The sequence below is a fragment of the Eucyclogobius newberryi genome, unplaced genomic scaffold (assembly GCF_026437365.1).
Source record: "Eucyclogobius newberryi isolate DKJ021-1_F unplaced genomic scaffold, fEucNew1.0.hap1 SCAF_234, whole genome shotgun sequence".
Taxonomy (NCBI): domain Eukaryota; kingdom Metazoa; phylum Chordata; class Actinopteri; order Gobiiformes; family Gobiidae; genus Eucyclogobius; species Eucyclogobius newberryi.
In genome coordinates this window covers 100819-124151 of record NW_027315873.1, presented here as the reverse complement: position 1 = coordinate 124151, position 23333 = coordinate 100819, and the positions used below count along the sequence as shown (strand labels likewise).

Below are 23333 nucleotides of genomic sequence, written 5' to 3'. Positions count from 1 at the left end.
AGTGACAGTGCGGACGCCTCACAGCGGTCAGTGTCAGTGCGGACGCCTCACAGCGGTCAGTGTCAGTGTGGACGCCTCACAGCGGTCAGTGCGGACGCCTCACAGCGGTCAGTGTCAGTGAGGACGCCTCACAGCGGTCAGTGACAGTGTGGACGCCTCACAGCGGTCAGTGTCAGTGCGGACGCCTCACAGCGGTCAGTGACAGTGCGGACGCCTCACAGCGGTCAGTGACAGTGCGGACGCCTCACAGCGGTCAGTGTCAGTGCGGACGCCTCACAGCGGTCAGTGACAGTGCGGACGCCTCACAGCGGTCAGTGTGGACGCCTCACAGCGGTCAGTGACAATGCGGACGCCTCACAGCGGTCAGTGTGGACGCCTCACAGCGGTCAGTGTGGACGCCTCACAGCGGTCAGTGACAGTGCGGACGCCTCACAGCGGTCAGTGTCAGTGCGGACGCCTCACAGCGGTCAGTGACAGTGCGGACGCCTCACAGCGGTCAGTGACAGTGCGGACGCCTCACAGCGGTCAGTGTGGACGCCTCACAGCGGTCAGTGACAGTGCGGACGCCTCACAGCGGTCAGTGACAGTGCGGACGCCTCACAGCGGTCAGTGACAGTGCGGACGCCTCACAGCGGTCAGTGTCAGTGCGGAGGCCTCACAGCGGTCAGTGTCAGTGCGGAGGCCTCACAGCGGTCAGTGTCAGTGCGGACGCCTCACAGCGGTCAGTGACAATGCGGACGCCTCACAGCGGTCAGTGTGGACGCCTCACAGCGGTCAGTGCGGACGCCTCACAGCGGTCAGTGTCAGTGCGGACGCCTCACAGCGGTCAGTGTCAGTGCGGACGCCTCACAGCGGTCAGTGACAGTGCGGACGCCTCACAGCGGTCAGTGACAGTGCGGACGCCTCACAGCGGTCAGTGACAGTGCGGACGCCTCACAGCGGTCAGTGTCAGTGCGGACGCCTCACAGCGGTCAGTGACAGTGCGGACGCCTCACAGCGGTAAGTGTGGACGCCTCACAGCGGTCAGTGTGGACGCCTCACAGCGGTCAGTGTGGACGCCTCACAGCGGTCAGTGTCAGTGCGGACGCCTCACAGCGGTCAGTGTCAGTGCGGACGCCTCACAGCGGTCAGTGTCAGTGCGGACGCCTCACAGCGGTCAGTGCAGATGTCTCACCACTCCGTTGACGGACAGCAGTTGGTCTCCTCTCTTGAGGCCGCCCTGGCGGTCAGCGACTCCTGCAGGGATCACTCTGGAGATGTAGATGGGGGAGTTCTGCTCTTTGCCTCCCATGATGTTGAAGCCCAGCCCCTCCTCGGTCTTGGGCAGTTCCACCACGCGGGGGTGGGCGTGGCCTTCACTGGCGGCGAAGGCGGCCACTGTAGCCTGAGGGTCACAGAGCAGCGGTCAGACTCCTGGTTTATAGTGCTGTTTGGAACATGCAGGTCAAGGAAAATGTCTTCACAAGAATCAATTGTTCAATTATTCATTTATTATATTTGTCATTGATTTGCTGAAGGATTTTGAGTGAGTTCTGTGAGAAGTAGATATAAGTTATTATGCAGTTTAAATAGGGTGTGTACCTTAGCCACAGCCTGAGCGCGCACCTCGGGGCCCCCCACTATGTCCAGGGTGTCATACAGCTGCTCGTACACCTGCAGGGCACACAGGGGCCACGCCCTTACAACGAGGAGCAACACTATGTTCATGGAGCTGTGGGGCTGATGTTCAGGAGAGGAGGAGCAGATGTTCAGGAGGAGAGGAGGAGAGGAGTGAAGGGACAGGAGGAGAGAAGGAGCAGGTGTTCAGGAGGAGAGGAGGAGCAGATGTTCAGGAGGAGAGGAGGAGCAGATGTTCAGGAGGAGAGGAGGAGAGGAGTGAAGGGACAGGAGGAGAGAAGGAGCAGGTGTTCAGGAGGAGAGGAGGAGCAGATGTTCAGGAGGAGAGGAGGAGCAGATGTTCAGGAGGAGAGGAGGAGAGGAGTGAAGGGACAGGAGGAGAGAAGGAGCAGGTGTTCAGGAGGAGAGGAGGAGCAGATGTTCAGGAGGAGAGGAGGAGCAGATGTTCAGGAGGAGAGGAGGAGCAGATGTTCAGGAGGAGAGGAGGAGCAGATGTTCAGGAGGAGAGGAGGAGCAGATGTTCAGGAGGAGAGGAGGAGCAGATGTTCAGGAGGAGAGGAGTGAAGGGACAGGAGGAGAGAAGGAGCAGGTGTTCAGGAGGAGAGGAGGAGCAGATGTTCAGGAGGAGACTGAGCACCTCTCTGATGGCTGCGCAGAACTTGCTCTGGAGAACCCTCTGCAGAGCCTGCAGTTTGGGTGGAGGCAGCTCTCCGCTCCTCTGCAGCCGGTCCAGGAGCTCCACCACCCTGCACACATCTGACCACACATCTGACCACAGGGGGCAGCACTGAGGCCCCCTGTGGTCTCAATAGAGATGGAGCGTTTAAAGACATTCAGGTTGTCGGTCTCCATGGAGACCAGCAGGTGGCGCCACAGGTCAGCTGCAGAGCCAAGGTTTTTTTAATACTATGATTGAATAAATGCAAGATAGATTTTTAATACAATATTGTGGGACATTCCAGGCAAAGCAATGACGTCTCCATGGAGACGAGCTGTCAACAGTAAATGTGGTTCATGTTCACTTCATGTAATGAGTGAACTTCACGTCAAATTAGGAAAGTACCAATTATGATGGTCACCAGGGCCCTGGGGACCAAGAAGAAAGTCAGAGGGCTGCATTTGGCCCCTGGTCACGTGTTACGTGTTCTGGGACTGACCTGGTCAGAAATATTGGACTGAAATGACCAAAGGACAGACTGTTTTTACAGCACATTCTGAGCCTGTAAATGATACAAGTGCGTATTCTCCATCCTCAGTCTCATCAGCACCGGGCTTCTACCGGGCCTGTACCGGGCTTCTACCGGGCCTGTACCGGGCTTCTACCGGGCCTGTACCGGGCCTGTACCGGGCCTGTACCGGGCCTGTACCGGGCTTCTACCGGGCCTGTACCGGGCTTCTACCGGGCCTGTACCGGGCCCTTGGCGCATGACGTACCTCTCTCCAGACACAGCGGCTCCCTCATCGCGGCCATGTCCGTGTCTTTGCCGCTGTGGTAATAGGAGATCATGGCGTGTCACAGCTGGAGTCACTACGAGGATGAGACTGTTCAGAGTCAGAGCGCGTCCATCATGTGACGAGCCCACTATGACGCTTCTGCAGGAGCTGGAGCTGCAGGCTGGAGCTGCACGCAGGGGCTGGAGCTGCACCCAGGCTGGGGCTGCAGGCTGGAGCTGCAGGCAGGAGCTTGAGCTGCACGGAGGGGCTACACGCAGGCTGGGGCTGCAGGCTGGAGCTGCAGGCAGGAGCTGGAGCTGCACGGAGGGGCTGCAGGCTGAGGCTGCACGCACCCCCGTGTGTGAGCCGCACCCCGTGTGTAGCTGCTGTGCACTGTGTGGATAAATTATGTCTAGTGTAGAAGCTCATGCACAACAAAAAGATAAAGGAGTCAATCTAAAACACAAAGCCAAAACTTTAAATGGTTGTGGTGTTCCACTCTGAGCACATTAGAGCTGCTCTACAACATGGGTTTATGTTCTTACACAATTACTTACACATCTATTGTTAGAGTTACATTACTACTTTCCTTAAAAGTGCAATTGAATGACTATTATAATTGCATACTAGTGACTTTGTAGTTCAAACTTCAGAGGGCGTGTCCAAATTAAAGGTGGTATGGACGATTTTTTTCAGCAATTTTTTTGTTATCATATTTCCTCGTGTCGAGGATAAATCATTTGTCCTGCCACGTATCAATCATAAAACGCACCTGTCGCTCACCTGCAGCCGCGTCAGGCTCGTCCCCACGTTTCCGCGTGCCTAAGCGCATGGATCTATCATAATATAGTTCCCTCAGTGTACGGGACAAAATGAAGACGGAGAAAGACAGTTGGAGCTGACGCAGAAGTGGACAGAAATCTACAGGAGACGAGAGATGCGATGTGATCCGTCGCGCTAATAAACAAACGCACGTGTGTGTTGTATCAGTCCACACGGGGGAGTGGCATGAGCACGGGGGAGTGGCATGAGCACGGGGGAGTGGCATGTGCACGGGGGAGTGGCATGAGCACGGGGGAGTGGCATGTGCACGGGGGAGTGGCATGTGCACGGGGGAGTGGCATGTGCACGGGGGAGTGGCATGTGCACGGGGGAGTGGCATGAGCACGGGGGAGTGGCATGTGCACGGGGGAGTGGCATGTGCACGGGGGAGTGGCATGAGCACGGGGGAGTGGCATGAGCACTTCCGCCTGCGTTCTCAAATCGCCAAAAAATCGTCCATACCGCCTTTAACCATGTAGCAAACAAGGAAGTCACATGAGGCTTCAGTTTGTGCATCAGCAGTTCAGGAGCGCTGTGCCCGTGTGCGAGTGTCATTTTAGATTCTGTGCCCGTGCGAGTAGGGGGCAGTATATTGTACACTTCACTAGCGTGTGTTGGTCAGGTCTATGGAGCTGATGTTCTGGCACAGCGGGGCCCCCTGGCAGGGCACCCCGGCACTCCAATTCCACCACATGCTTCCAAAATGGCCGCTCAACAATAATGTGTACTTACAACAGAAGAAAAGGCACCATAGACCAGAAGGGTATAATTAAAAAGTTTAATTGAGAAAGAACAATTGGCCCCGCCCGTCCCAGCGGCTCCAGCTTCAGATTGTGTAGGACAGAGCGAGCTGAGGGGCCTCACGGGGCCTCATGGGACATGGGTCTGGCATGCAGAGCACAAGACCATTTCATCAACTAAGACTTACAGCACACTTGTGGAAACATGAAAACTAAATGTCATCCCTTTGGGGCCCTCTCCCAAATGGTTCTCAACAGTAATTTAAAGAAGGCATGAACAGTTTGAGGAGGCTCAGCTTTGATTTGGAGGAGCGTGTCCCATTAGTCCAAAGGAGGCGCTCAGTACTCTTCTCCGGCCGCCTCCATCTTGTAGCCGTTCTCCCCATTGTTGTAATCGTCAGGCTCCTCGGGGGCCTGCTCCAGGCTCTCCTCCTGGGAGTACTCGGGTGTCTTCAACGAGGGGCCGTTGTCCTCCTCCGGGGCCTGGTCCTGGGGCTGGGGCTCCGTGTGCCTGTCGTCCCGGCGCTCTCGGTCCCTGTCTCGGTCTCGTTTGTGCTCTCTGTCCCTGTCCCGTCTGCGCTCGCGGTCTCTGTGGCTGCGTCTGCGCTCCCTGTCTCGATCTCTGTCCCGCCGCTGCTCGTCCCCCTCGGCCCCTGGCTCACCCTCTGGCTGCTCATCTGGCCCTCGCTCCACTGCCTCCGGGACCACCTCTTTGGGACCCTCCTCTCCGTCAGGGCCTTTGGTGCGGTCCCTGTCCCTCTTGCGGTCGCGGCTGCGGCTCCTGCGTTTGCGCTCTCTGTCACGACTCCTCTCTCTGCTTTTCTCGCCCCGGGCCTCTCTTTCCCTGTCCCGCCGCCTGCTCCCGCCGCCACCAGCCCCGCCGCCGGCCACATCCTCTCCTGCGGCCCTCTCTCGTTCTCTGGAACGCGTACGTCTGCGGCGCTCTCGAGAACGCGAGCGGCGCCGCTCCCTCTCACCGTCCCGGGTACGTTCATGCCGGTCACCTCTGTCACGCTCTCTGAGGACACAGTTAAGACTGTCAGAGGGGCCCCTCCATCAGAGCCAAAACACTCAGTGAAAAGCTCACCCGCCCAGGGGCCGCTCGTCGTAGCGCGAGGAGTCGTCTCTGCCAGAGTGCTTAATGTTGACGTCAGCGCCTCCTCTCCTGGTCCCGCCTAGACCACCACCTGCACACAAAGAGACATGAACCAACCAAGAAGCACCTGTGAGAGGCCTGGGGGCGGGGCCTGTGAGAGGCCTGGGGGCGGGGCCTGTGAAAGGCCTGGGGGCGGGGCCTGTGAAAGGCCTGGGGGCGGGGCCTGTGAAAGGCCTGGGGGCGGGGCCTGTTAAAGGCCTGGGGGCGGGGCCTGTTAAAGGCCTGGGGGCGGGGCCTGTTAAAGGCCTGGGGGCGGGGCCTGTTAAAGGCCTGGGGGCGGGGCCTGTGAAAGGCCTGGGGGCATTAATGTGTATTTATCATGCATTTTGGAATTTGAATACCCAATCATAACGGGGCGCGCGGACACACGCAGGGCGCGCGGACACACGCAGGGCGCGCGGACACACGCAGGGCGCGCGGACACACGCAGGGCGCGCGGACACACGCAGGGCGCGCGGACACACGCAGGGCGCGCGGACACACGCAGGGCGCGCGGACACGCAGGGCGCGCGGACACGCAGGGCGCGCGGACACGCAGGGCGCGCGGACACGCAGGGCGCGCGGACACGCAGGGCGCGCGGACACGCAGGGCGCGCGGACACGCAGGGCGCGCGGACACACGCAGGGCGCGCGGACACACGCAGGGCGCGCGGACACGCAGGGCGCGCGGACACGCAGGGCGCGCGGACACACGCAGGGCGCGCGGACACACGCAGGGCGCGCGGACACACGCAGGGCGCGCGGACACACGCAGGGCGCGCGGACACACGCAGGGCGCGCGGACACACGCAGGGCGCGCGGACACGCAGGGCGCGCGGACACGCAGGGCGCGCGGACACGCAGGGCGCGCGGACACGCAGGGCGCGCGGACACGCAGGGCGCGCGGACACGCAGGGCGCGCGGACACACGCAGGGCGCGCGGACACACGCAGGGCGCGCGGACACACGCAGGGCGCGCGGACACACGCAGGGCGCGCGGACACACGCAGGGCGCGCGGACACACGCAGGGCGCGCGGACACGCAGACACGCAGGGCGTCACTTTGGTTGCAGTCTTTAGCAGCTGTAACTTCGCGATTACTTTGTGTAGTTTGGAAAAAATGAAGTGACAGAGCTGGTGCAATTTCTATTCAATTTAATTTTTAGTTTAATTGAGTTCTTCCGGAGAAGAACCAGTTCAAGGCAGGAGGAGAAATAGTTCTTGGCAGAACCGTTTCTACATTAAAAAAGGCCTGGCAGGACTTTGGTGGCCCCTGAGATCTAAAGTGATCGATGAGCTGCTTTTGGAACTCAACGTCAAACAGGTTGGTCTACTGATTTAGCTCAAATTCAGTCAATACATTGAAAATTTGGCTTAAAGTGTGTGTTTTTTTTTTTAAATTGATCCGAGAACAGCAATTTTTATTTATATTTTTATTATTTTTTAATTGTTGTAATTAATGACATAACCCAGAGAAAATGATATGAGAAAACAGCAGGGCAAGACCTTTTCGGGGGCCAAAGGTCACATTTCACTACATTTGAATAACTGTAGTTAATGCAGTAAAAGAAGTACAGATGGATCAGATGTGAGAAACATACACTGGACTCTGTTGCTTTATAAAAGGTCATAACCTTGTGTTACAGCTGCTTTAGGGACTTCACTCTTTATTGTTCCATGTGTTTTTGTGACTTCCGTCTGTGAAAGGTGCAATACAAATAACATTTTCTTAAAGATTCCTTTACCCAGTGTTCTGGCTGAAGGGTTTGGGCGTGGCGTGCCGCGGCTGGTCACCGCCACGCCCCAAAAGATACCGCCAGGTATTAAGATAACCGTGTGAGTGGCGCGAGCGAACAGCACCACGGCGATCTTAAGATCACTCAAGTGGGAATAATGAATCAAAATCGGTCGGCGATGAATCCAATTGTAGATCCTGAATTGGGCATTCAACAGAATTGTTACACCCCCTACTTAGGGTGTGAGGAGGAAGGCTCACCTAGTCTGCGTGGCCTCCAGCCTTTGACAGTGCGTCCACGCTCCACGTCCACCAGCACTCGGCGCCCATCGATCTTCTTGCCGTCGGCATGTTTGTAGGCAGCTGCAGAGTGACACAGACACACAGCTGAGCACACGGCCAACACAACAGGTCTATGTGGCCAAGGAATCAGTGCTTCTGTATACTGACCAGCAGAGGGCCGCTCGCTGGGCAAAAGCCGAGGCACTATGGAGAGGACCTCCTTCCACCAGACGAGAGCGCAAAACCTTTTACACCTTTAACCAGGGCTTACCATGAACTACCCAACAGCCAGGAACAACCGCCAACCCTGCCCTACGCTTCATGTGCTCTACTACTACTACTACTGCTGCTGCCGCTGCTGCTGCTGTAGACGCGGCTCTCAGACGTTTAGCGCCAAAAGGTACAACTGAAAGACTGAAGACTATTTGGCCAATGTCATTTTGAAAGGTGGTAACTGTTATAATCGATTTAAAGTCATTGATATGTTGTACAACATGCATTAGACCGAAACTAAGCTACAATTAAAGTCTGTACTGGTTTAACCTGGATGATACTGCCGCAGACACAGCGCACGTCCCACAAGCAGAGGGCCTTACCCGGTACCCTCCATCCAAAATGCAGGGCCTCTACAGGACCACCACAAAGCATAGGGGCCTTACCACACCCACAGTTCATCAAGAGCTACACAAATCACTAAAGTGGACCATCTGTCCTGGACAAACCCAGGGCTGATCTCTGCTGTGTGGAGTGTGCTGTCTGCTCTGCACTGTCCAACACTAAGAACACAGTTCTTCAGGCTCTTGAATTTGCATATTATTAGATGTAGACTTAAATTTGAATGTGATGGGAGGTCCTAACTAGTCCTGGCAGGTACATTTAGAATGCACAGTGACTGGTGTGATGAAGCTGCTGTGTGCTGTGACAGGTGTCTGACAGGTGTCTTACATGTGCTCTGCCCTGAGCTCATAGGTGTCCATAGGCACTCAATGCTTACATTCCAGTGCACGGGGACAGGCTTGTCCCACTCGCTCCAAGTAGTATATGAGGGTGGAAAGAAATCTTACCCATCATACAAACCCTTTATACCAACCATAACTGAGCTGTGGTAGTAGAGTAGATGTATCTTAATCATCATCATCTGCCAGCCAGCTCTGGCCAATAGCCATCACAGATTGGCGGCTGCAGTGGCAATGAGAACAACAGACAGTTAATACACTCCAGAGGCCCGCTGCCCCGCCCCCTCCCTCTGTCCAGGCACAGCTCCTGCAACCCTGCTCTCCAGCACTCCCCTGTGCTCCTAGCACAGGTATGAAGAGGTCACTGTGGGCAGGGCTGAGGACCTGTGCACTACCACGGTGTAGTGCCCTGTTCAGCGCCACCTTGTGCTTACCATGCGCGTCCACAGCTGAGCTCTGGCCTCAGAGCTCACACGTCTGACACTTACAAAATCTCCTGTGACAGAGGTAACAGCTCAGACACAGCCTACCCCTCAGAACCACACAACACCACAGCACAGCCTAACACAGGACATGCACAGGGCTACAGGACACACCCGCCCCGCCCGACTATGTGCACTGCTTCATGTGCACATACCGCCTCATGGACCACTTGTGTTCCCTTGGGGTACTCACAGTGCATGTCCCGCTCGTGCTCGTACTCGATGAAGGCGTATCCACGAGGCTTCCCCGTCCTTTTGTTGTACACGATGTAGATCTGAAGTAACACAGGGAACAGTGTTAATGCATGTGCTGTACAATCATCTTCATCATCAAGTTAAGACTTACCCTTTTGATGGGGCCATAGACTTCAAACTCTCGCCTGAGTTTGGACTCTGTGGTATCGTAGTTCTGAAAAGGGACAAATGCAATAAGGAACATCCTTGTGCTTGAGGAGGACATTAAGATTCAGGACTCACCACTCGAGCCACAAACAGGGTCTTGAAGGCATCACCCTGAGCGTTTGGGTCATTGTGGGGATCCCCTACACAACAGAGGCAAAGAGTCAAAGAAAGACTAATGTAGAGACAGTGTGTGCTCAAAGAAACCATCTGTACTCACAGAGTTTCAGCTCAGTTTCCAACACAGACTGTCTGCGCTCGATCTTCTCCCTCCTCTGCAAACAAATGTTTGACAAATTATTAGAATTATGACTCCAACAGCAGCGTAGATCGCACTTATCCACCTTCAGGGACTCTCAGCGCTTTACTATGTGGGGCCCAAGTGTCTGATTTGCCTTAGGGGCACATCATTCCCTCTAGCGCCCCCCTGTGGCACCTGGTGTTCCAACAGTCTCATCCAAGCACTGACCATGACCGTCCTGCTCTGCTTCTAAAGCCTCGTTCAGAGCGCTGTGGCCGAATCGCGCCCGACGCAGAATTTGAGCGCGTGAACGACAAACGCCCTCAGCTGGTTTAAATCCTATCTATCTGATGGGTTCCAATTTGTTAATGTAAACCAGAGCTCCTCACCAAGCTCTAAAGTAATTTACGGTGTGCCACAGGGTTCGGTACTCGGTCCAATTCTGTTTACTCTTTATATGCTGCCGTTAGGTCACATGATCAGAAAGCATGACATTAACTTCCACTGCTATGCAGACGACACTCAGCTGTATTTATCAATGAAACCTGATCAGAGCGATCAAGTAGACAGACTTAGTGCTTGTGTGAAGGAGATAAAAACCTGGATGACACTAAACTACCTGCTTCTTAACCCTGAAAAAACCGAGGTCATTGTGCTTGGCCCTAAGCATCTACGAGACGCTCTATCTGAGCAGATAGTCACACTGGACAATGTCAGTGTAGCCTCCAGTTCTACTGTAAGAAACCTTGGAGTCTTATTTGACCAGGAGCTCTCATTTAAAGCTCATATAAATCAAGCTTGTAAAACAGCCTATTTCCATTTGCGCAACAAGAGCCAAAATCAGAAGAATCCTGCCTAAAAGTGATGCCGAAAAACTTATCCATGCATTTGTAACGACTAGATTAGACTACTGTAACTCCCTGCTTGCAGCGTGTCCTAAAAGCTCCATAAAAAGCTTTCAACTGGTTCAAAATGCAGCAGCAAGATTACTAACAGGAACAAAAAGAAGAGAGCACATTACGCCAGTGCTGAAGTCTCTTCACTGGCTCCCCGTCGAGTTTAGAATCAAATTCAAAATTCTACTCTTGACCTACAAAGCCATAAATGACATGGCCCCATCCTACCTCAAAGATGCTATAGAACCATTTCATCCAAACAGAGCTCTTCGCTCTCAGAATGCTGGCCTTCTGGTGGTGCCAAGAGTCTCTAAAAGTACTGTAGGAGGTAGAGCCTTCTGGTGGTGCCAAGAGTCTCTAAAAGTACTGTAGGAGGTAGAGCCTTCTGGTGGTGCCAAGAGTCTCTAAAAGTACTGTAGGAGGTAGAGCGTTTAGCTACCAAGCTCCTGTGTTATGGAATCAGCTCCCGACCCATGTTAAATATGCTGACACAGTCTCTTCATTTAAGTCCAGGCTTAAAACGTTCCTCTTTGAAATCGCTTATGGTCAGAGTAGTTAGGAACAGAAAGATAAACCCACAGCTTCAGCTACGCTGCCCTAGGAGTAACTATGCTGGGGGAAGTATGACAGCTTGAGCACTATCCTCTTCTTCTTCTGACTACTTATGCTATCAAACAATATTTATTTTTTGATTCCACTTGCAAACTGTTCACCGCCTTCTTTTCTTTCTCTCACTCCTGAGGACCTGTGGACCCAGATGCCCCTCCCCTGGTGAAGTGGTCCCTGCCCCGTGTGGACGGTCCCTCTTCTGCCTGAAGAGTGGGTCCAGCTCCAGTCTCCCTCGTGTCCGTCTGTGAGAGTCGGATCTCTCCTTCACTGGAACTCCTCCAGGTTTCTACGCTTTTTTCCCAAAGAGGTTTTTTTTGTAGTTTTTCCTGCAGAAGGAGAGTCTAAGGACAGAGGACCCTGGGACATCGTCCCTCGCCACCACAGACATTGTCTGACTCCATCGCCACCACAGACATTGTTGATTCATTTCTCCCTGTGGCCCTCAGAGGCAACTGTTGTTGTGATTTTGGGCATTACAAAAATAAGTTGATTTGAACACACCGGACGCGCGTTCGACGCGTCGGACTCATGTCCATAGAATACACTCAGCAGCAGATGTGCGTCTGAGTCGTCCTGCACGTGCTCAGTGGAGGAGAGTCGTCCTGCACGTGCTCAGTGGAGGAGAGTCGTCCTGCACGTGCTCAGTGGAGGAGAGTCGTCCTGCACGTGCTCAGTGGAGGAGAGTCGTCCTGCACGTGCTCAGTGGAGGAGAGTCGTCCTGCACGTGCTCAGTGGAGGAGAGTCGTCCTGCACGTGCTCAGTGGAGGAGAGTCGTCCTGCACGTGCTCAGTGGAGGAGAGTCGTCCTGCACGTGCTCAGTGGAGGAGAGTCGTCCTGCACGTGCTCAGTGGAGGAGAGTCGTCCTGCACGTGCTCAGTGGAGGAGAGTCGTCCTGCACGTGCTCAGTGGAGGAGAGTCGTCCTGCACGTGCTCAGTGGAGGAGAGTCGTCCTGCACGTGCTCAGTGGAGGAGAGTCGTCCTGCACGTGCTCAGTGGAGGAGAGTCGTCCTGCACGTGCTCAGTGGAGGAGAGTCGTCCTGCACGTGCTCAGTGGAGGAGAGTCGTCCTGCACGTGCTCAGTGGAGGAGAGTCGTCCTGCACGTGCTCAGTGGAGGAGAGTCGTCCTGCACGTGCTCAGTGGAGGAGAGTCGTCCTGCACGTGCTCAGTGGAGGAGAGTCGTCCTGCACGTGCTCAGTGGAGGAGAGTCGTCCTGCACGTGCTCAGTGGAGGAGAGTCGTCCTGCACGTGCTCAGTGGAGGAGAGTCGTCCTGCACGTGCTCAGTGGAGGAGTTGTGCTGTGCTGCTTTTCTCGTGGTGTAAATGGAGTTTAATGTTGGACCATGACTTTGGTTTATTCACTTTACAAAGTCCAAAAGCGGAGGCGATGGGCCCTGGGGCCCGTCTGGGACAATGTGCAATGATTCACAGAAACAACTCAAAGTAAGATGTAAACTAGCTTTGGCACTAGGTACAGTTAGATTGAGAGGCCCACGAGCTGATGCGTGAACAGAGCTGACCTTCAACCTGGAGCCAATATTTACATTTGACGGTGTTTAGACTCATACACATGTAATAGTGTGTTTAGACTTATACACCATGTAATAGTGTGTTTAGACTTATACACCATGTAATAGTGTGTTTAGACTTATACACCATGTAATAGTGTGTTTAGACTTATACACCATGTAATAGTGTGTTTAGACTAATACACCATGTAATAGTGTGTTTAGACTTATACACCATGTAATAGTATGTTTAGACTTATACACATGTAATAGTGTGTTTAGACTTATACACCATGTAATAGTGTGTTTAGACTTATACACCATGTAATAGTATGTTTAGACTTATACACATGTAATAGTATGTTTAGACTTATACACATGTAATAGTATGTTTAGACTTATACACATGTAATAGTGTGTTTAGACTTATACACCATGTAATAGTGTGTTTAGACTTATACACCATGTAATAGTGTGTTTAGACTTATACACCATGTAATAGTGTGTTTAGACTTAGACACATGTAATAGTGTGTTTAGACTTATACACCATGTAATAGTGTGTTTAGACTTAAACACCATGTAATAGTGTTTAGGCTTATACACCATGTAATAGTGTTTAGACTTATACACATGTAATAGTGTGTTTAGACTTATACACATGTAATAGTGTGTTTAGACTTATACACATGTAATAGTGTGTTTAGGCTTATACACCATGTAATAGTGTGTTTAGGCTTATACACCATGTAATAGTGTGTTTAGGCTTATACACCATGTAATAGTGTGTTTAGGCTTATACACATGTAATAGTATGTTTAGGCTTATACACATGTAATAGTATGTTTAGACTTATACACATGTAATAGTATGTTTAGACTTATACACATGTAATAGTGTGTTTAGACTTATACACCATGTAATAGTGTGTTTAGACTTATACACCATGTAATAGTGTGTTTAGACTTATACACCATGTAATAGTGTGTTTAGACTTATACACCATGTAATAGTATGTTTAGACTTATACACCATGTAATAGTGTGTTTAGACTTATACACCATGTAATAGTGTGTTTAGACTTATACACATGTAATAGTGTGTTTAGACTTATACACATGTAATAGTGTGTTTAGACTTATACACCATGTAATAGTGTGTTTAGACTTATACACATGTAATAGTGTGTTTAGACTTATACACATGTAATAGTGTGTTTAGACTTATACACATGTAATAGTGTGTTTAGGCTTATACACCATGTAATAGTGTGTTTAGGGTTATACACCATGTAATAGTGTGTTTAGGCTTATACACATGTAATAGTATGTTTAGACTTATACACTGAAACCATACACCTAAAGATGCTTGGTCTAGTTATGATTATTATAGTATCACAGCGTTGATGTAACTGGTTAACAGACTATTGACCACAAAGAGCTCCAACTACATTTTAAAAGTGTGCATCCTACACTGGACAGCTACAAAGGACAGGGCGGCCACAGGGAGACTTCTGCTGCTACATTGACATGGGCTTCACTCAGACAGGCCCCGGGCTCCCATACCATTCAGTTCAGAGCGTTGAACAGTTCTTTTAATGTCATCCTGTGTATCCATTTTCAGACTCTTTGTCCAGAGGCGGAGCTCTGCTGCAGGAGCAACTGACGTCACCCAAACATACCCTATTTTACGGACAATAAGGCGCACCTTTTTTCATAGTTTTGGCCAGAGTGCGACTTCTATTTATACTTATACGCCGGAGCGACTATGTGATATTTGTTATTTTCACGATTGCAACCGCATTTCATACTCCATTGTAACTTGTGTTTTTTTCTTCTCTATTATAATTTTTTGGCGGATGCGACTTATACTCCCGGCGCCGCCGCTTACACTCCCGGCGCGACTGTGCGGGGGAAATACGTTAACTCATGTTTTCTACATAAAGCTAATCTTAATACTCCTGAATTATATTTTATATCCTGAGGCCGAGCACAGCAATTCACAAAAGTACTTCAAGTGTGTGTGTGTTGGGGGCGTTGCTAAAGCTAGCGTGCACAGGAACAGTTTTGCCTCATTTCTTTGACTTCGCTGCATGTGAGGGGCGTGGCTAAAGCCTCTACGCATGTGAGGGGCGTGGCTAAAGCCTCTATGCATGTGAGGGGCGTGGCTAAAGCCTCTATGCATGTGAGGGGCGTGGCTAAAGCCTCTACGCCGCGTTTGAACCTCTCTTTATGTCGTGCTTTGGCTTTGGATCATGTCAGAAGCTTTATGACCTGGAAATATCAGACTGTGGCTCTTGACAAAGCGAGTGCCGTGCGGCCATAAACAGGAAACAGCTGTTGCTAACGTGCTTTGCTAGCTTTGTGTTGCTAAGGCTCAACATAAAAGTTAGCATCAGAGCTTTAGCACAAGATCAAGTCAGCATTTGGTGAAAAAGTATTAGTTTTTGCAGTCTTTTCACCTGCATCCTCTCTTGTCCAATCATCCAAAGAGTTAAAGGAGGGAATCTGTTTTAGACTCAGTCCAGTTTGGATTGTTTGAATTGGCCAGTATGATTCACTTATGATAGTGGAGACAATAATGGACCATAGATGCACTCCAAAGTGAACCAGTGGAAACGTGCCCTGCACTTGGTGGCTCACCTTCCTCTCGAGGCGCTCCTCTCTGGTCTCAGCTCTGGTTGGCGGAGGAGCATCTCTGGGATCCTGGAGGAAAGAGAACATTATGAGACATGACCACAGCAGGCACCAAATCAGTGCTCTCGTCTGTACACACCTCAAAGTGTCGGATGAAAGGGGCGATGCCACAATATGGCTGGTTGTGGTGTTTCTCATGAGGAAGCTTCTCAAGCTGCGGTAGAAAAGGAATGGGGTCTCGCGGCGCAAACAGTGCCAGCAGGTTTGGGGGCAAAAACTGGGTCATCTTTTACCTGGGAAAATAGAAAATACTGTTACAAATTAATTAAACTCTGTTCTCTTGTACTGCAAATTTATCCTCCTAATAAATACAGGGTTAGGGGAATAATGTTCTCAATTACAACTACTGCAACCAAGATCACCAGACGACTGAATCACTTCTACACAGCTCAGGGAAGCAATTTTACCAGCACATGATCAATATTTCACACTGAACGTTTAGAACCAAATCACATTCTCTGAACTGCCCAACAACAACAACAACAACAACAACAACAACATTAGCACCACCACCGGGGCTCAGGACTCACACATTTTAAACATACAATTACAAGGATTGAATTTAGTCAGTTACATTAAGTGTACATGTTTAAACATCTACTAAAATATACCTCCCACTCAATCACTGGAACGCGAGAGTTTGAGTGATACACGGTCCAAACGCGGGGCCCGAGCCCAGGGGACACAAAGGGACCAACGCATTCCCGCGGACAGAACTCGTAATATCCTTATGAAGTAGCTTGGCACCTGCTTGGGAGAACATGTGTTCCGTGAGGCGTAATCGAAGATCGGTGCAAGCAAACAAGTTCAAAAGAGTTTTCGTGCAGCTGCGGCCTCAAAACATACGGTTCCCCGGGGCCCGGACACGGAACGCGGCCGCGAGTCGCGCACAAAGACCCGGACACCGCAGCATTAGCATGAAGCCACGGTTCAAACCCACAAATCTCCTCCAAACACAACATCACAGGACAGACAACAGCACTTCAACCTAATGTCGCTCTGTCCGGGCTTGTGTCCATCACGCTCACGTTCAAACTGTCGGGATTAGCATTAGCCTAATGCTAACGTGTGAAACCGCGGAAATGGCAGCGCAATGTTCTTACCTGAGCTCCTCCAGTGTGCGGACAAAAGTCACACCATGAGACTGAAGAGGAGCCGGTGTGTGTGCGGGGCCCCTGGCGGTTCTCCCTGACGGCTCGCCTCGGTGGTTCTCCCCGGTTCACGCGGTTCTTCTGACTGCAGACAAAAGTGTCTCAGGCGTTAGCACGTAGCATGTAGCAGAGCGGCGCAGGCGGTGCACGAGCGGAAAGTGTGCACGAGGGAAATGGCGGGCTGCCGTAAATGGACACCTGACTGACGCAAAACATCCGGCTCACCAGTGCCACCAGGCGGATGGATGCAGCACTTCTACTTCTGTGTCCTAAGAACCATGGATCCATTATCCTACAAGAACCTGAGAACCATGGATCCATTATCCTACAAGAACCTGAGAACCATGGATCCATTATCCTGCAAGAACCTGAGAACCATGGATCCATTATCCTGCAAGAACCTGAGAACCATGGATCCATTATCCTACAAGAACCTGAGAACCATGGATCCATTATCCTGCAAGAACCTGAGAACCATGGATCCATTATCCTGCAAGAACCTGAGAACCATGGATCCATTATCCTACAAGAACCTGAGAACCATGGATCCATTATCCTACAAGAACCTGAGAACCATGGATCCATTATCCTGCAAGAACCTGAGAACCATGGATCCATTATCCTACAAGAACCTGAGAACCATGGATCCATTATCCTGCAAGAACCTGAGAACCATGGATCCATTATCCTACAAGAACCTGAGAACCATGGATCCATTATCCTGCAAGAACCTGAGAACCATGGATCCATTATCCTACATGAACCAGAGAACCATGGATCCATCATCCTACAAGAACCTGAGAACCATGGATCCATTATCCTACAAGAACCTGAGAACCATGGATCCATTATCCTGCAAGAACCTGAGAACCATGGATCCATTATCCTGCAAGAACCTGAGAACCATGGATCCATTATCCTACAAGAACCTGAGAACCATGGATCCATTATCCTACAAGAACCTGAGAACCATGGATCCATTATCCTGCAAGAACCTGAGAACCATGGATCCATTATCCTACAAGAACCTGAGAACCATGGATCCATTATCCTGCAAGAACCTGAGAACCATGGATCCATTATCCTACAAGAACCTGAGAACCATGGATCCATTATCCTGCAAGAACCTGAGAACCATGGATCCATTATCCTACAAGAACCAGAGAACCATGGATCCATTATCCTACAAGAACCTGAGAACCATGGATCCATTATCCTACAAGAACCTGAGAACCATGGATCCATTATCCTACAAGAACCTGAGAACCATGGATCCATTATCCTACAAGAACCTGAGAACCATGGATCCATTATCCTGCAAGAACCTGAGAACCATGGATCCATTATCCTACAAGAACCAGAGAACCATGGATCCATCATCCTACAAGAACCATGGATCCATCATCCTACAAGAACCATGGATCCATCATCCTACAAGAACCATGGATCCATCATCCTACAAGAACCATGGATCCATCATCCTACAAGAACCATGGATCCATCATCCTACAAGAACCATGGATCCATCATCCTACAAGAACCATGGAGCCATCATCCTACAAGAACCATGGATCCATCATCCTACAAGAACCATGGATCCATCATCCTACAAGAACCATGGAGCCATCATCCTACAAGAACCATGGATCCATCATCCTACAAGAACCATGGATCCATTATCCTACAAGAACCTGAGAACCATGGATCCATTATCCTGCAAGAACCTGAGAACCATGGATCCATTATCCTACAAGAACCTGAGAACCATGGATCCATTATCCTGCAAGAACCTGAGAACCATGGATCCATTATCCTACAAGAACCTGAGAACCATGGATCCATTATCCTACAAGAACCTGAGAACCATGGATCCATTATCCTGCAAGAACCTGAGAACCATGGATCCATTATCCTACAAGAACCAGAGAACCATGGATCCATCATCCTACAAGAACCATGGATCCATCATCCTACAAGAACCATGGATCCATCATCCTACAAGAACCATGGATCCATCATCCTACAAGAACCATGGATCCATCATCCTACAAGAACCATGGAGCCATCATCCTACAAGAACCATGGATCCATCATCCTACAAGAACCATGGATCCATCATCCTACAAGAACCATGGATCCATCATCCTACAAGAACCATGGATCCATCATCCTACAAGAACAATTGATCCATCATCCTACAAGAACCATGGATCCATCATCCTACAAGAACCATGGATCCATCATCCTACAAGAACCATGGATCCATCATCCTACAAGAACCATGGATCCATCATCCTACAAGAACCATGGATCCATCATCCTACAAGAACACGGGTTTGAGGAATAAACACGCAGTTTGCAGTGATTGATGGACAAAGTAAGTTCCTCTTTTGCAAAATCCCAAGTCAAAGAATAAGAGGAGTTTAAGGGTCGACCTGAAGAACTCGGCGCTCACGACGAGAATAGATTAATAACAGTTCGACATTAAAGTCACAATGAGATTAAAGTCGAAGCCAGAAAAAAGTACTACATTTACGAGAATAAACATTTTAAAAGTCAGAGAAATCAGAATCAGAAAGGATTTATTGCCATTGTTAATGAACAGAATTCACAACTTGCTTTGGTGATTCAGTGCAACATAAAACAATGAACAATGATAAAACAACCTATATAAAATAAAATAAAACGCATAAAAATAGGCTTACTATGTACACAAAATGTACAGTTACATTTACAAATGCAGTGAGTGATTAAATGAGGTGGACTTCGGTGACACTGAGCAGCACAACGCTGCTGCTAAAGCTGATTTTGGCCTCCGAAAAAAAGAAACAAAGCGAGGAAAAGCTAAATGATGAGCAAGAAAACATAATATGAGTGTATAAAGCTCTAAAGACACACCTCAGAGTGGTATAAAGCTCTAAAGACACACCTCAGAGTGTTATAAAGCTCTAAAGACACACCTCAGAATGTTATAAAGCTCTAAAGACACACCTCAGAGTGTATAAAGCTCTAAAGACACACCTCAGAGTGGTATAAAGCTCTAAAGACACACCTCAGAGTGGTATAAAGCTCTAAAGACACACCTCAGAGTGGTATAAAGCTCTAAAGACACACCTCAGAGTGTATAAAGCTCTAAAGACACACCTCAGAGTGTATAAAGCTCTAAAGACACACCTCAGAGCGGTATAAAGCTCTAAAGACACACCTCAGAGTGGTATAAAGCTCTAAAGACACACCTCAGAGTGGTATAAAGCTCTAAAGACACACCTCAGAGTGTTATAAAGCTCTAAAGACACACCTCAGAGCGGTATAAAGCTCTAAAGACACACCTCAGAGTGGTATAAAGCTCTAAAGACACACCTCAGAGTGTTATAAAGCTCTAAAGACACACCTCAGAGTGTATAAAGCTCTAAAGACACACCTCAGAGTGTTATAAAGCTCTAAAGACACACCTCAGAGTGTATAAAGCTCTAAAGACACACCTCAGAGTGTATAAAGCTCTAAAGACACACCTCAGAGCGGTATAAAGCTCTAAAGACACACCTCAGAGCGGTATAAAGCTCTAAAGACACACCTCAGAGTGGTATAAAGCTCTAAAGACACACCTCAGAGTGTTATAAAGCTCTAAAGACACACCTCAGAGCGGTATAAAGCTCTAAAGACACACCTCAGAGTGGTATAAAGCTCTAAAGACACACCTCAGAGTGTTATAAAGCTCTAAAGACACACCTCAGAGTGTATAAAGCTCTAAAGACACACCTCAGAGTGTTATAAAGCTCTAAAGACACACCTCAGAGTGTATAAAGCTCTAAAGACACACCTCAGAGTGATATAAAGCTCTTAAGACACACCTCAGAGTGGTATAAAGCTCTAAAGACACACCTCAGAGTGTTATAAAGCTCTAAAGACACACCTCAGAGTGGTATAAAGCTCTAAAGACACACCTCAGAGTCTTATAAAGCTCTAAAGACACACCTCAGAGTGTATAAAGCTCTAAAGACACACCTCAGAGTGATATAAAGCTCTAAAGACACATCTCAGAGTGTATAAAGCTCTAAAGACACACCTCAGAGTGATATAAAGCTCTAAAGACACACCTCAGAGTGTTATAAAGCTCTAAAGACACACCTCAGAGTGTATAAAGCTCTAAAGACACACCTCAGAGTGATACAAAGCTCTAAAGACACACCTCAAAGTGTTATAAAGCTCTAAAGACACACCTCAGAGTGTATAAAGCTCTAAAGACACACCTCAGAGTGTTATAAAGCTCTAAAGACACACCTCAGAGTGTTATAAAGCTCTAAAGACACATCTCAGAGTGTATAAAGCTCTAAAGACACACCTCAGAGTGTTATAAAGCTCTAAAGACACACCTCAGAGTGTATAAAGCTCTAAAGACACACCTCAGAGTGATATAAAGCTCTAAAGACACACCTCAGAGTGTTATAAAGCTCTAAAGACACATCTCAGAGTGTATAAAGCTCTAAAGACACACCTCAGAGTGATACAAAGCTCCAAAGACACACCTCAGAGTGTTATAAAGCTCTAAAGACACACCTCAGAGTGTATAAAGCTCTAAAGACACACCTCAGAGTGTTATAAAGCTCTAAAGACACACCTCAGAGTGTTATAAAGCTCTAAAGACACACATCAGAGTGTTATAAAGCTCTAAAGACACACCTCAGAGTGTATAAAGCTCTAAAGACACATCTCAGAGTGTATAAAGCTCTAAAGACACACCTCAGAGTGTTATAAAGCTCTAAAGACACACCTCAGAGTGTATAAAGCTCTAAAGACACACCTCAGAGTGATATAAAGCTCTAAAGACACACCTCAGAGTGTTATAAAGCTCTAAAGACACATCTCAGAGTGTATAAAGCTCTAAAGACACACCTCAGAGTGATACAAAGCTCTAAAGACACACCTAAAGAGTGATATAAAGCTCTAAAGACACACCTCAGAGTGATATAAAGCTCTAAAGACACACCTCAGAGTGTTATTAAGCTCTAAAGACACATCTCAGAGTGTTATAAAGCTCTAAAGACACACCTCAGAGTGATATAAAGCTCTAAAGACACACCTCATAGTGTTATAAAGCTCTAAAGACACACCTCAGAGTGTTATAAAGCTCTAAAGACACACCTCAGAGTGTATAAAGATCTAAAGACACACCTCAGAGTGTTATAAAGCTCTAAAGACACACCTCAGAGTGTATAAGGCTCTAAAGACACACCTCAGAGTGATATAAAGCTCTAAAGACACACCTCAGAGTGTTATAAAGCTCTAAAGACACATCTCAGAGTGTATAAAGCTCTAAAGAAACACCTCAGAGTGTTATAAAGCTCTAAAGACACACCTCAGAGTGTATAAAGCTCTAAAGACACACCTCAGAGTGTATAAAGCTCTAAAGACACATCTCAGAGTGTTATAAAGCTCTAAAGACACACCTCAGAGTGTTATAAAGCTCTAAAGACACACCTCAGAGTGTTATAAAGCTCTAAAGACACATCTCAGAGTGTTATAAAGCTCTAAAGACACACCTCAGAGTGATATAAAGCTCTAAAGACACACCTCAGAGTGATATAAAGCTCCAAAGACACACCTCAGAGTGTTATAAAGCTCTAAAGACACATCTCAGAGTGTTATAAAGCTCTAAAGACACACCTCAGAGTGATATAAAGTTCTAAAGACACACCTCAGAGTGTTATAAAGCTCTAAAGACACACCTCAGAGTGTTATAAAGCTCTAAAGACACACCTCAGAGTGTATAAAGCTCTAAAGACACACCTCAGAGTGTTATAAAGCTCTAAAGACACACCTCAGAGTGTATAAAGCTCTAAAGACACACCTCAGAGTGATATAAAGCTCTAAAGACACACCTCAGAGTGTTATAAAGCTCTAAAGACACACCTCAGAGTGTTATAAAGCTCTAAAGACACACCTCAGAGTGGTATAAAGCTCTAAAGACACACCTCAGAGTCTTATAAAGCTCTAAAGACACACCTCAGAGTGTATAAAGCTCTAAAGACACACCTCAGAGTGATATAAAGCTCTAAAGACACATCTCAGAGTGTTATAAAGCTCTAAAGACACATCTCAGAGTGTATAAAGCTCTAAAGACACACCTCAGAGTGTTATAAAGCTCTAAAGACACATCTCTGAGTGTATAAAGCTCTAAAGACACACCTCAGAGTGATACAAAGCTCTAAAGACACACCTCAGAGTGTTTAAAGCTCTAAAGACACACCTCAGAGTGTTATAAAGCTCTAAAGACACACCTCAGAGTGTTATAAAGCTCTAAAGACACATCTCAGAGTGTATAAAGCTCTAAAGACACACCTCAGAGTGTTATAAAGCTCTAAAGACACACCTCAGAGTGTATAAAGCTCTAAAGACACATCTCAGAGTGTTATAAAGCTCTAAAGACACACCTCAGAGTGTTATAAAGCTCTAAAGACACACCTCAGAGTGTTATAAAGCTCTAAAGACACATCTCAGAGTGTATAAAGCTCTAAAGACACACCTCAGAGTGTTATAAAGCTCTGAAGACACACCTCAGAGTGTATAAAGCTCTAAAGACACACCTCAGAGTGTATAAAGCTCTAAAGACACACCTCAGAGTGTTATAAAGCT

General features: G+C 48.8%; 2 protein-coding genes and 1 long non-coding RNA gene across 3 annotated transcripts; all 3 read right to left on the bottom strand.

The window, feature by feature from the left end:
- Positions 1 to 1156: 1156 nt before the first annotated feature.
- On the bottom strand, positions 1157 to 3151 carry LOC140372469 (protein lin-7 homolog B-like). The gene is made up of 4 exons (XM_072459567.1): positions 3052 to 3151; positions 2255 to 2373; positions 1582 to 1653; positions 1157 to 1384 (listed from the first exon to the last, which is right to left on the bottom strand). Exons 1-4 carry the CDS (start codon positions 3122 to 3124, stop codon positions 1157 to 1159), a joined length of 492 nt encoding a protein of 163 aa, XP_072315668.1. The 5' UTR covers positions 3125 to 3151.
- Positions 3152 to 4637: 1486 nt separating this feature from the next.
- Positions 4638 to 16866, bottom strand: snrnp70 (small nuclear ribonucleoprotein 70 (U1)). The gene is made up of 10 exons (XM_072459566.1): positions 16653 to 16866; positions 15629 to 15782; positions 15496 to 15558; positions 9823 to 9877; positions 9681 to 9745; positions 9550 to 9612; positions 9397 to 9478; positions 7745 to 7846; positions 5701 to 5800; positions 4638 to 5631 (listed from the first exon to the last, which is right to left on the bottom strand). The coding sequence occupies exons 2-10, from the start codon at positions 15773 to 15775 to the stop codon at positions 4953 to 4955; spliced, it is 1356 nt and encodes a 451-aa protein (XP_072315667.1). The 5' UTR covers positions 15776 to 15782; positions 16653 to 16866; the 3' UTR covers positions 4638 to 4952.
- On the bottom strand, positions 8166 to 9390 carry LOC140372468 (uncharacterized). Its single transcript, XR_011928684.1, has 2 exons — positions 9156 to 9390; positions 8166 to 8944 (listed from the first exon to the last, which is right to left on the bottom strand). It is a non-coding gene; the product is annotated as an uncharacterized lncRNA (long non-coding RNA).
- Positions 16867 to 23333: the final 6467 nt, after the last annotated feature.